This window comes from Apodemus sylvaticus, chromosome 12, assembly GCF_947179515.1.
Source record: "Apodemus sylvaticus chromosome 12, mApoSyl1.1, whole genome shotgun sequence".
NCBI classification, from domain to species: domain Eukaryota; kingdom Metazoa; phylum Chordata; class Mammalia; order Rodentia; family Muridae; genus Apodemus; species Apodemus sylvaticus.
In genome coordinates, this window is record NC_067483.1 from 25,684,057 (window position 1) to 25,696,717 (window position 12,661).

Sequence of the window (12,661 nt, forward strand, 5' to 3'; positions counted from 1 at the left end):
TCCTCCTTACGTTTCTTTTGTTAGGTATTTGATCACAGGGCAGAGGTAACAGAGCTGGAGTCAAGTCACACGGCAGTCTTGGCCACCACCCTGGGACATGAAGAATCCCTGTGAATCCCTACAGCAGGAATCCAAGTCCCAGCATTTCCCACACTCGCCTGTTGCCTGTGTTTGCATTTATGCAGAAGTGAAGGCACACCTTGGGCCGAGATGTCAGCCTGTCTCCAAATCCTCACCCAAACCAAGGTTTTATCGGTAGGCGGCCGTAGTGGTCTGTCGTTACATTTGTACGATAAGTTTAAAATCATATTGTTGTTTATTTGTTTGTGTTATGTCTGAGAAAGTCAGATTTTTAGGAGAGCATTTCTAGCTGTGACTACTGAAAATACACAAGAATTACTTGACAAGATGGGGGTGTGGTAGAATGCTTGCCTAGTGTGTAAGAAGTGCCGGCCTCCACACCCAGCACTGCACAGTCTGATGGTGCACATCTGTACATGTAGCACTTGTGGGGTGGAGGCAGGAGGATCAGGAATTCAGAGTCATCCTCTTACAGAATCTGAAGCCGGCCAGCCGTAGTGTCGCAGGCCTTTACCCTCAATACTCAGCGGACAGAGGCAGGAGAGTCTCAGAGTTCGAGCCAAGCCTGGGTGGCAAAACCCCATCTCAGAACAGAAACAAAACAACAACAGAAGTTAGGAGGAGGAAGAGATCCCATGCTCCCTCTGCACTGCGTGTGGGTAATCAACTCCCCAGCCTTGCAGGCAGACAGAAAAGGGGCAAATGAAAGGGAACCCAAGGCTCCCTGACTCGGCTGCAAACCAGGCTCTAGCTCAGCTCCTGCAGGCGAAGGGTTGCTTGGTGCCCTTGGTTAAAATGAACACGTCAGGGGCCCCTCCCTCAGATCTGCAAAGTGGAAACACCTGCTGGGGAAAAAAAAAGAACAACAACAACCCTGAAACCAGAATAAAAATACAAGACAATGTCCCCACCAAAACATTAAAAAGAAGGCTTGAGTCCGGTGATGGTGGAAACACAGGCCTTTATCCCCAGCACTTGGGAGCACTCTGTGAGTTCGAGGCCAGCCTGGTCTACAGAGTGAGCAGACAATGAGACTCCGTCTTAAAAGAAACAATAAAGTAAAGTAAAGTAAAATAAAATGATGCGAATACCCTCCCCTCTTCCCTTCCCTCTTCCCTCCCCCTCTCCATGTGGTCATGGCCCGCCTCTACTTCTCTACTCTCTCCCTCTCTCTGCCTTTCTCTGCCTCTACTACCCTCTTAACTCCCCTCCCATACCCTAATAAACTCTATTCTATACTACACTGTCATGTGGCTGGACCCTCAGGGGGAAGGGATGCCTCCTTCCCCCAAACCCCACCACACATCCATAGAACTTATTCTCTCTCTCTCTCTCTCTCTCTCTCTCTCTCTCTCTCTCTCTCTCTCTCTCTCTCTCTCTCTCTCTCTCTTCCTCCCGCGCGCGCAGTTTTTTTGAGATACGGTTTCTCTGTGTAGCCCTGGCTGTCCTGGAACTCACTCTGTAGACCAGGCTGGCCTGGAACTCACTCTGTAGACCAGGCTGGCCTGGAACTCAGAAATCTGCCTGCCTCTGCCTCCCAAGTGCTGGGATTACAGGCGTGCGCCACCACCGCCCGGCTTTATCACCGAGCCCTTCTACCCCTCCGGGATAGTGTGACGAGAAGCATGGAATCCACGAGCTGGAAGGACCGGACAGGCCTTCCAAACGCTACCCTCTGGCATGGTGACAGTCGCAATCTGGAAGTCCAGGCAGCTGTTACTGATGCCTGTGCTGGCTCTGCACAAGAGCAGGCCTGTCCACATCAGGCCGAGGGTTAGGGTGGTGCGCATGCCTTTAATCCCACAACCTGAGAGGTGGAGGCAGATGGGTCTGTAAACATGGTAAGTTCCAGGCTCGCCTGGGTTACACAGTAAGACCCTGCCTCAAAAGAAAAAAAAATGTCAGGCAGAGGTAGGGAGTCTTTGCCTTCAGTCGTGTGTCCACCGGTGACTCCACGGGTTCCAATGCATAGCTCCAACCCAGTGCGCATGCTGACGGCCACAAGGGGTCCCGCGACAAAGCCAAAGTCATGAAGCAAAGCAAAGGGCAGGTAGGAAGAACTAGGTGTGCGGGGTAGGGGTGCAGAGTAGGGGTCCGGGGGGAGCTGGGATGAAAACGATGAGAGCTGGGGGGGGGGGGGAGGTAAGCAGAATGCATTACAGACATGCATGACTAGCCAAGGAACCAAGTCAGCAGAACAGTGGAAAGGGGAGGAGCCTGTGGGGAGGAGCCTGCGGGGGAGGAGCCTGCGAGAGGGAGACTAGATGCCGCTTGACGAGAGCATTGCTGTGACCCCGATGAAAGGTGGGGGTGAGGCAGAAGGGACCTTGGTGCAGGAGTTTTACCCTTCGGGGTACTCAGCAACCATGGCTGGATTTTTACTCATTCACCACCATATCCCAAAAGCTCCACATGGGTTTTCCGAGCTCCTAACTCTCTTCCTCCTCAGAGTATGGCTGCGAACCGGAGACCACAGATACTTGGGCGAAACTCATAGCTTAAAAAAGAATCACGAACCAAAACCACTCACTTCAAAACGAAACAAGCTCCACTCTGGAAAGACAGCTTTCAAAAGCTTTACCATGGGGCGGGAGGCAGTTAATCCGGTCGTGTGGTTGCCACACAAGTGCAGGGCTCAAGTCGAATCCAAGAAGCCACGGGAGGAAGGTGCACCAGTGCGCCTGTGCGCCTGTGCGCTGCGCGGAGGTGGGAGGTGGAGACGGGAGACCCCCAACGGGGCTGCTAACCTGGGGTAAGCAGCAGCAGCAACACTGGAACCGTGCCTCAAAACAAGGTGTAAGATCCAAGAGTCTTACACCTGTAAGGGTCTAACCTCTGACCTCCACGTGGATAGAGTGGCACGCGCATACCACACGCAAAGACATTAAAGAATTGTAATATCCTTGGAAAGCCAAGGTATTGAACAAAAACAAAGCTTTTGAACTCAGGCTAGCATGCATCCTCTCAGGCAAGCAGGCACACGCACACGCACAGGAAGCATACACACTCACACAAACAAGCACGCACGCACGCACGCACGCACGCGTGCACAGGCGAATATGAACACAGCGGAAGACCAGCGTACCAGAGGGTGCACTGGGAGCAGACATGAGGTGAAGAACAGATTGTCTCAGGAGCAAGGCCACAAGGCTGCTGCTACTCGCTCCTCAGACCGTCTTCTAGACCGTCAAAAAGCATGTGCAGTCATGACTCCAATAAGTTTAAAAGTAAAAATATCAAAGTATGGAGTCAGTGGCATGGTGTAGTGGGTGGGGGCATCTGCCACCCAAGGCTGATGAGCTGAATTGCATCCTGGAGCCCACTCGGGCTTGAGTGCACACACGTGAGCATACACACGCACACATGCACATGCACAAGAAAGAAATAAACATGTAATTAAAAAATCAAAGTCATGTTTGCTGTTACTAGTGTTCCAGTATTTTCCGCAGTTAATATTTATTTGGGGCTGGTGAGATGGCCCATCAGGCGCCCTGGTTTCTCTTCCACAGGACCAGAGTTCGATTCCCAGCACCCACAGCAGGCAGATCACAGTCACTAGTAACTCCAAAGACCCAACACCCTCTTCTGGCTACTGCACACACCTGCATTCATGTGCACACGAACACACACACACACACAAATAAAATTTAAGATACTCATAATGTGTGCATGCACGTGACTGCATGACTGCAACAGAGGACTATTTTAGGAATGTTTCTTCCTCCTACAATGGACACGAGTGTTTCATGTATGAATGAGTATTTCAGCTCAGGGACAGGATTCAGGTTGTCGCCTGTGTGGTGACACAGCCAAGCATCTGTGCTCCTCCGTTAAGAGTACAGCTCCCACATTGGCACAGAGACTGAGTAGTTCACCTATTGTTGTTTTACTTAAATACTCATTTAAACTTTATTTGCTTTTATTTAGTGTGTGTGTGTGTGTGTGGCTATGTATGAACACATACCTGCCACAGCACATGTGTTGAGAGTCAGAGGACCACTCGCAGAGTCAGTTCTGTCCTACACACGTGGATCACAGAGACTGAACTCAGGTTGTCAGGTTTTGGTGGCAAGCTCCTGTACCCAGCGAGCCGGCATGCCAGCGTGCACTAAATTGATTTCTGTATTGGTTCAGTATGTAAAAGCGCTTGCCAAACAAGTCTGGTGCTCTGAGTTTGATCCCTGGAGCCCATGAAAAGGTGGAAGGAGAGAACCGATTCCCCAAAGTGCCTGTCCTTTGACCTATATAGTTCAAGATTAGCACCTGCGTCCACACATGCCTACCAAGTACGCACACATACACACACACATGAAATATACTTAAATACCACAAGTCTTCTAGCTTAATAAGCACATTCCTGTCAATGATGTGGAGACGGGTCCATTTAATAGGCAGTGTAGTTATCTTTGATGCTGTGTGTGTGTGTGTGAGTGTATGTATGTGTGTGTATGTGCACACACACGCGCGCGTGTGTGGGTAGCTCAGGTTTGTGGCACGTACACGCTTCAAGAGATCCTTATCTTCCTCCTCTGAGATGGGGCCTCCACTGAACCTGACACCAGCCAGTGCCAGTGATCCTCCTGCCTCCACCCACTCCACGGCACTCTGGTGACAGACATGCACATGGCCACAGCTGGCTTTCTACATGTGTGGGGATTCGAACCCAGGTCCTCACACTTTTGCAGCCCCTGCTCTTACTGAGTCATCTCTCTCATGTGGACATTTTTATGTCAGCGAAATCTCTGACAGGGCTGTTAGCAGGCAGGCGTAATTACCTGTGCAGGAGGATGGAAATGCCTCCCACAGGAGAGATGGAGCTACAGTTACTGCTTGTATTTATAGTTGTGTTTCCTGCCCAGGGAATTCACCGGAGTAATGCTTGGTTGATACCGCAGCACGTCTGCTAGGAATACCGAGCAGGGAACCGCCAAGTCCCTTCCCTGAGCATTCCATTTGGTGGCAGGCAGGAAAAAGTGCGAACTCCTGAAAAGTGTAAATTTTTTTTATTCGAAAAAGCCCATGATTCTTTGGAAGTGACACAAGCTCAGTCCCCAGGGATCAGACCTTAGTTCCCATGACCTCTGTAAAAAACACCCATCCGAAGGGCTCCCGCCCTCCCCACCCACATTCACATTCGGCACCCAAACATGAAATGTTCACTTCTGGAAAATGGGAGGAGTGTGTGTGCTTAGTGGCAGCCCCCTGCCCCAGAATCCCCCTCTCTGTGACGGAGCTTGACAGAGAGTGGGTGTGGACCTCTGGAACTTGCCCCATCTCCGTGCCCATCTTCCAGCTGCCAGGAGCTACGGAGATGGCCCGCCCTTCTGAGCCCTCTCTTCTTCATCTGCTTGTAAAGTGAGAGTCACCGGGAGTCCGGAGAGGTAGCTGGTGCTGGCCCCACGTTCTGCATCATATTTCAAACTGGTCACATTTTTCAGAAGGAAGAAAAACAACAGGCCTATGGCTGGTGTGTGTGTGGGGGGGGGGGGGGACAAGAAGACGTGAAATGACCCAGTCAGAAAAAGCAAGCTCGAGATGGGGCGTAGGCCTGCATCTCCCCCACACACAGTTTCCTCACTAAGTAAGGATGCTGAGGAGGGAAGGCCCACAGCCAGCACCTGGCTGCCATTTCAATATGGAGAGAGCAGCGTCCCACTTTCTCTACAAACACCAGGAAGCTTGGTTCAGCCTGTCTGGCCCAAGTGAAGTTCATCTTTCTAATTCTGCTTCCAAGCTACACAAGTTTATCTTTTAAAAAAAGAAAAGAAACAAATCGTTTTGGCTTTTTCAGTATTACCTGAGCTTAGATTTTTTTTTCTTCTATCTACTTCTAAACTAATAAGAACTGAGGAGGGATCTTGTCAGAGACTCTCTTTTAAAACCTAAGAAAATAAGATGTTAATTCTTGTTTCTTTTAGAGACAGGATCTTGCTAGGTAGCCCAGGCTGGCCTTGGGTTCAGGCTACCCTCCCTGCCTTACCTTGTAGAGTTCTGGGACTACAGGGTGCACCACCATGTCCAGCTAATATGAAGCATTTTAATTTCCTAAGGAAAGATGGCCATGTCCTAGAACAAGAGGGAATAAGTTGGCAATGCTCATCCTTGTCATCACAACTCAAATCCCTGATCTCGGCACCATGACCCCAGCGCTGGTGTCGGTCATGGTTCAGGAGGGGAGGGAAGGGGCAGACTCTCAAAGCTCCTGGCAAAGGGAACAGATGCACCGCACAGACAAAGGCGCCTTTCTTCCGCCAGCCACCGATGCACGGATATCTGTCCCATCTCAAGAAGTGATCGTGGATGCAGCTGCAGATGGAGAGAGGGCGGGGAGCCGGCCGGCCGGCCAGCCGGGAGGCCACCTCCGGCCCGGCTCACTGCGCTGCAGTGTGGCCCGCTCTGCTGTGCCTGCAGCCTGCTCACAGCAAGCAGCAACGCTCTTTGAAACTCTTCTTGCTCTTGCTGCTTTTCCGGCCGTTCTTGTCCTTGTTTTCCGACATCTTTTTTGCCCGGATTTCTCTCATCAGATCAAAGAACACCTGGCAGAGGAAGGGAAGAGAGAGAAAAAAATAAGGAGGGGGGGAATGCACTCAGCTCTTATAGCACAGGGTCCAAATGTTCACTCACTCACTCATTCATTCATTCATTCATTCATTTAGACAGGCTCTCCTGTAGCCCAAGCTGGCCCCAGGATACTATGCATGGCCAAGTATCCTGGTTCCCTATGCACCTGGGGGCCAGTTTCCATGACACCGATGATGGCCCCAAGTCCATCTCCAGCCCCCAAGCTTACGCTGATGAGCCTGTTTCACTAAAAACAAAGCATTCACAATAAATAACAAGGCATCTTCAGCAGTACGAATCCCCTTTAATGAAACCCTCCCCTCTCTCTCCCGGAAGCGGAGCCCTGCCATTCCACACGGCTGTCACGGACAGGACGAGCCTGTCCCCGTCACCAGATCCTTTCTTAATTATGTAACAAGGGTGAGATGTGCTTTTACAAGCACGGTACTAGAACGGTGTGAGAAATTCCAACACTGAAGGGGAATGACCTGTGAGTCTATGCTTCCTGTTTCCAGGAAAGGCAAAGGGTCCCCTCCCACTGAGCATAGGGACCTGAACTCAGTACCTGAGCCCCACGTGGTAAGAGGATAAAACTGGTGCTCACAAGTTATTCTCTGACCTCTGCCTACACACATGTAATGGTATGAACATGTACACACACACAAACATGTACACACATACAGAGAGAGAGAGAGAGAGAGAGAGAGAGAGAGAGAGAGAGAGAGAGAGAAGAAATAAAGGCTGAGTCTCTGCTTTGTCCCGTGTCACCATACCTTGTTTGCCCACCAAGGCTGGAATGCCATTATAAATGATTTGCCCCTCCCCAAATCCTACTTTGAAAGCCACCACGGATAAATCTGGGAAACCAAGGAAGCAGGAATGAGGAAGGCAGGTTCCTGACCTGGAGAGCTGGGAGAAGCGGGAAAGAGAAGTCTTGTCACAGCGTCCCTCCTCACGTACCCCAGCCCCACACCCCAGCCCCACACCCCAGTCCACCCCACTGCCAAGAAAACTGTTATCGAGAAAGATGAGCCAGCGTGCATTATCTGGACGGCATTATCGTTTGTCAGTGAGGTTTGGGTTTCACCCTCTGCCACCCGCAATCGCCAAGGGACTGATTAGACCCCGGCAGACAAAATATGCTCCCTGCAAAGACACACTGGAGATTTCCCACAGAAACTGGAAGCAGGACAAAGAACACTGCCCTCTCCATGTCCACGGGCTCAGAGCTGATTCTCAGAGATGAACCAGGGGGAGAGCAAGGACTGGGGCTGGGCTCAGGTGGTGGAGCACCGGCCTGGCACTCAGGAGGTCACCTGGGAGGAGGAGGAGGAGGAGGAGGAGGAGGAGGAGGAGGAGGAGGAGGAGGAGGAGAGAGGGAGAGAGAGGAGAAAGAGAGAGATGAAGGTATGTGTGATGTCACAGGTCTAGACAACAAATTTGAAAGTAGCCTGGGGTATATAAATTACTGTTTCAGAAATGAAGCAAAACAAGATTGCTTTCCTGTTCTGGCGCTCCACATGAGCTGAACCCCAGGCACAGGGAAGGGAACCCCAAGTGTCTCAGGCTGACGTCTACACCCGTTTTGCTAGCACAGCCTTTGGTGTCATCCTGTGATAAAGGGCAGGAAGGCCCAAGGAACGTCCAACCAGAAAGCTGCCTACACCGCTCCTGGGCAGAGCAGCTATCTACCTCCACGGCCTTTCTGAGGGAAGTGCTTACTGAAGGAAACTTACTCCCTGTTACAAGTTCCTTCTGGGTCTTGCCTGCAGGTCAAAGGTTGTCCAGGGAGAGGAGGGAGAGATGATGACATGTCCCCCCACCCCCCAAAAAATGAGATCCCAGAGTGTTGATTCCAAACTCCTCAAAAAACAACAGCATTTTCATGCGGAAAAAGTCTTTGTTTGGTTTTGTTGTTGTTATGTTGTTTAGACAAGGTCTCCTCTCCTTAAGGAGACCATGCTGGCCTTGAACTTGCAGAGATCTGCGGGGCCCTGCCTTCTGAGTAGTGGATCAAAGGCCTGTGTTACCACGAGCAGACAGCCTTCTTGGTTTTAAAACATAGAACCTGAGGCCGGGTGTGGGAGGCAGGGGACATCTACACCTTGTCTCAAATGTGCACCCGCGTCCTCTCCGGAGAAGATTAAGGCTATGCCTGGATGCCCCCTGTGTTTCCCACAGTGAGGAAACTGAAGATAGGAAGAAGAGGAACGGGAGCCTTAGCGTCACAAGAAGCAGCATGAGAACAACATGAAGAAAACAAAGATGCTGGGAGGTGGCGGCTGGGAGAGAGCTTGTCAAGTACTGGGCTCCACCCTGACACCACAGATCAGGTGTGACGGCCACACCTGCCTTTCTAGCACTTCCAACATGAGAGCTACAGGTCAGTCTAGAGCACATGAGACCCTGTCTCAACAGATAGATAGATAGATAGATAGATAGATAGATAGATAGATAGATAGACAGATTGTATAAGAAGGTAAGATAGACGAACAGACAGACAGATACACACAGACACACACACTGTACACACACACACACACACACACACACACACACACACACACACGGACAGAAGACAGGCAGGCAGACAGAGCCAGGGAAATGGTGCTAACCCTGGCAACTTGAACTCAGTTCCCTGGGACCCACATGATAACCTAAACCCAGCCAATGATGGAACACAGTTCACCGTGCCCCAGGCTACGGAGAGCACTGACCCCTGCTTACAGCCAGACCCTCCGAATGACCCTTGAGAGCACTCAGTCCTCCTCCAGAACCTGGTAGGGTACAAAGGGGGTGGGGGGAATGATCTCCCACAGAGCTAGCCTGGGCTACAGTGTGAACTGAGAAAAAGAAGAGGTAGAGAGATCTGCGGTGGAGCACAACTGGGCGCAGACACAGCCCTTCTGCCTGCCCTGGCTCTGCACTGATTTCACAAGCCCAGGGTGTGAAGTAAGAGCCCACACCACAGCCCGTGGAAACGGAGTGGCGTTCAGCTATAAGGCGCCTTCTTCACTGTGTGCTAACACTCTGAACTCTGATGCAAAAGAAAACCACAGGGCACCCATGTGTTTGCGTAGAGCCCTGGGTCCCATGCCCAGTACCGCATAAACCCCATGCCATGGCGCATGCCTGGAGTCCCAGTGCTGGAAGATAGAGGGCTGGAGGCTGGGAGATCAGAAGTTCAAGGTTCTCCTCAGCTACATACGGAGCTCTAGGCTAGCCTGTGTGGGACTATCAAAAAGACAAAACAGGATGGGAAAAGAAAAGGGGAAACAGAAAATGACAAGTTGGGCTGGAGAGATGGCTCAACAGTTAAGAGTACCGACTGCTCTTCCGAAGGTCCTGAGTTCAATTCCCAGCAACCACACGGTGGCTCACAGCCATCTGTAATGAGCTCTGACACCCTCTTCTGGTGTGTCTGAAGACAGTTACAGTGTACTTACATATAATAAATAAATCTTTAAAAAAAAAAAAAAGAAGTCAACTGTGGTGGCATAAGCCTGTAGTGCCAGCACTTGGGAGGTGGATGCAGGAGGCCTAGAAGGCCTAGAAGGCCTACGTACAGAAGCCTGAGGCCTACATACAGGGGTGTTATGAGACTGTGAAAAGAAAAAAAGAGGAGGAGGAGGAGAAGGAAGAGGAGGAGGAGGAAGAGGGAGGAAGAGGAGGAGGAAGAGAAGGAAGAGGAGGAGGGAGAGGAGGAAGAGGAGGAAGAGGAGGAGGAGGAAGAAGAGGAAGAGAAGAGGAGGAGGAAGAGGAGGAAGAGGAGGAGGGAGAGGAGGAGGAAGAGGGAGAAAGAAAGGAGGGGGTACAGTGGTAGCAGAGGTAGCAGCCACCATGGCTGAGGGGTCAGGAGGGAGCACCACTCTTGCAGAGGACCTGAATTCAGTTCCCAGTACCCACATCAGACAGTTCACAAGCACCTGCAACTTCAATTCCACAGGATTCTTCTTGCTTCCTTGAGCACCTATATTCACATACCCCTACATAGACAGACAGACAGACAGACAGACACACACACACACACACACACACACACACACACACACACACACACACACACGGTTAAAATAAGATAAAAGCCAAGCAAGCAAGACAGCGGAAGTCGGATTCCGAGAAGCCTGCAGATCTTGTCCTACCTTGTCCACGTTGGCGCGGGTCTTCGCGGATGTCTCCACATACTGCACACCCCACTCTTCCGCTTTGCCTCGGGCCTCATCCACGGGAACCTGCCTCCGCTCCTCCAGGTCGGACTTGTTGCCCACGACCAGCAGTGGGATCTTATCCTCCTCGGCCTTGACTCGGAGGATCTGCTCCCTAGGGGTGGTGTGCAAGAGCAGTGTGGTTAGAAAGCTAACACCAGCCAGCCAGCGGGAGAGGCAGGGGAAGGCGCGGAGGCTGAGCGCTCGCCTCCACGGCAGCCTGAGGACCTGAGTCTGCTCTACACTGTGAGTGTGAAAACCGGCTCCCGCACCCCGCGCACAGCCGCACAAATAAATAACGTTGCTTTGTTTTGTTTTAATGCCAGCATAGGAAGTCAGCTTTACAAGTGGCCGCCACCATGCCTCTGTGTTTACAGGGCATCTAAGAAGTCTGGCTAAAGAACACAAGAAATCACTTCATTGGGGAGATTTCAAAATGGGCGTCTACTAGCAGGGGCTTTCCCAGGCTGGCCCTTGGCTTTCACCCACCATGTGATCATCTGGTCTCTCCCAGGTACAGATTTCTCTGCCCCACACATCCTACAAAAGAGACGTCTACACAGGAAGTCAGGAGTCTACATTTCAGCAGGATGTCCCAGTTTATGGGGTGAAGAGAAGGGTGAGAAGGAAGTCCGAGAAGGAAGCCTCTCAAACTCCCGGGGTGTGGCCCAGCGGACGGGGTGCTCCCACTGCATACACAGGGCCCCCGGTTCGTCTCAGTAACCCCTAGGCAGCCATGGCACTACACGCCTGGAAGCCCAGTACTCAGTGGAGACAGGAAGGCCAGGAGTTCATGGTCATCTTTTTTTGGGGGAGGGGGGTTTCGAGACAGGGTTTCTCTGTGTAGCCCTGGCAGGCCTGGAACTCACTCCATAGACCAGGCTGGCCTCGAACTCAGAAATCTGCCTGCCTCTGCCTCCCAGAGTGTTGGGATTATAGGCGTGCGCCACCACCACCTGGCTTTGTTCATGGTCATCTTAGCTACAGAGTGAGTTTAAGGCTAACCTGGGCTTCATGAGACATGACTTAAAACAACAAACAAAACAAAAAACCTCATCAAACCCAAACAACAGCTCACAAGAATGCTTAATAATTCCAATACAGGCACAAGGGAGAAAAGAAGGCAGTTGTGCACATATATCCTGTTTCCTCTTTGGGATGGCATCAAAATCAGATTATGAAGAGGAAACCACAATTGTGAAAACAAAAGTGCTACCCACATAGAAACTTCCTGAATGCTCAAAAAAAAAAAAAATCTACAGAGACAACAGCTCACGCTGAGTTCTCTGCTGTCTGTCTCCTACACACACACACACACACACACACACACACACACACACAGCAGCTGCAGAAAGCAAGGTAGGGCCCTCCGCTCTTTAGAGACCCGGGACCACAGGCACGGGTCACCTTAGCATCAGCCTTCTCCACCAGATAGGCTGAGTTCAGCCCCTGCTGCTCCCCCAGCTCACCAAGGCGGTCTTCCAAACCTTGGGAAATGTTTAGCTGGCTCTTTTTACCTTTGGACGGTCCTCAAGCTCACGACAAGAAAGAACGCGTTATAGCTCAGGCACTGCAGAGGTGACTCAGCTAGGACGGGGGCTTGGCCCCAAGCCTGGCTGCCTGGCATTCCTGGAGAGGACAGAGCCGACTGCCCCAAGACCTCCCCAACCTCCACCATTCTCCATAGCACCAATACACATACATGTGCACATACATGCACACACACATGCACACATGCCATCCCACACAAATACTAATAAAAACATTCTTTTTTTTTTGTTTTGTTTTTGTTTTTTTGTTTTTTTCCAAGACAG

General features: G+C 51.2%; 2 protein-coding genes across 3 annotated transcripts in view; both read right to left on the bottom strand.

Annotated features, from left to right (window-relative positions):
- The window catches only part of Epb41l5 (erythrocyte membrane protein band 4.1 like 5), a 415,759-nt gene that overhangs the window by 219,549 nt on the left and 183,549 nt on the right, over nt 1–12,661 (bottom strand). The gene's annotated exons all lie outside the window — the stretch shown is intronic.
- The window catches only part of Ralb (RAS like proto-oncogene B), a 42,089-nt gene continuing 34,493 nt past the window's right edge, over nt 5,066–12,661 (bottom strand). For both annotated transcript variants that reach the window (XM_052201094.1, XM_052201093.1), the window contains 2 exons: nt 10,785–10,962; nt 5,066–6,617 (listed from right to left, as the gene is read on the bottom strand). In XM_052201094.1, coding sequence (XP_052057054.1) covers nt 6,498–6,617; nt 10,785–10,962 — 298 coding nt within the window. In that variant the 3' untranslated portion in view covers nt 5,066–6,497. The remainder of the gene's footprint in view (nt 6,618–10,784; nt 10,963–12,661) is intronic.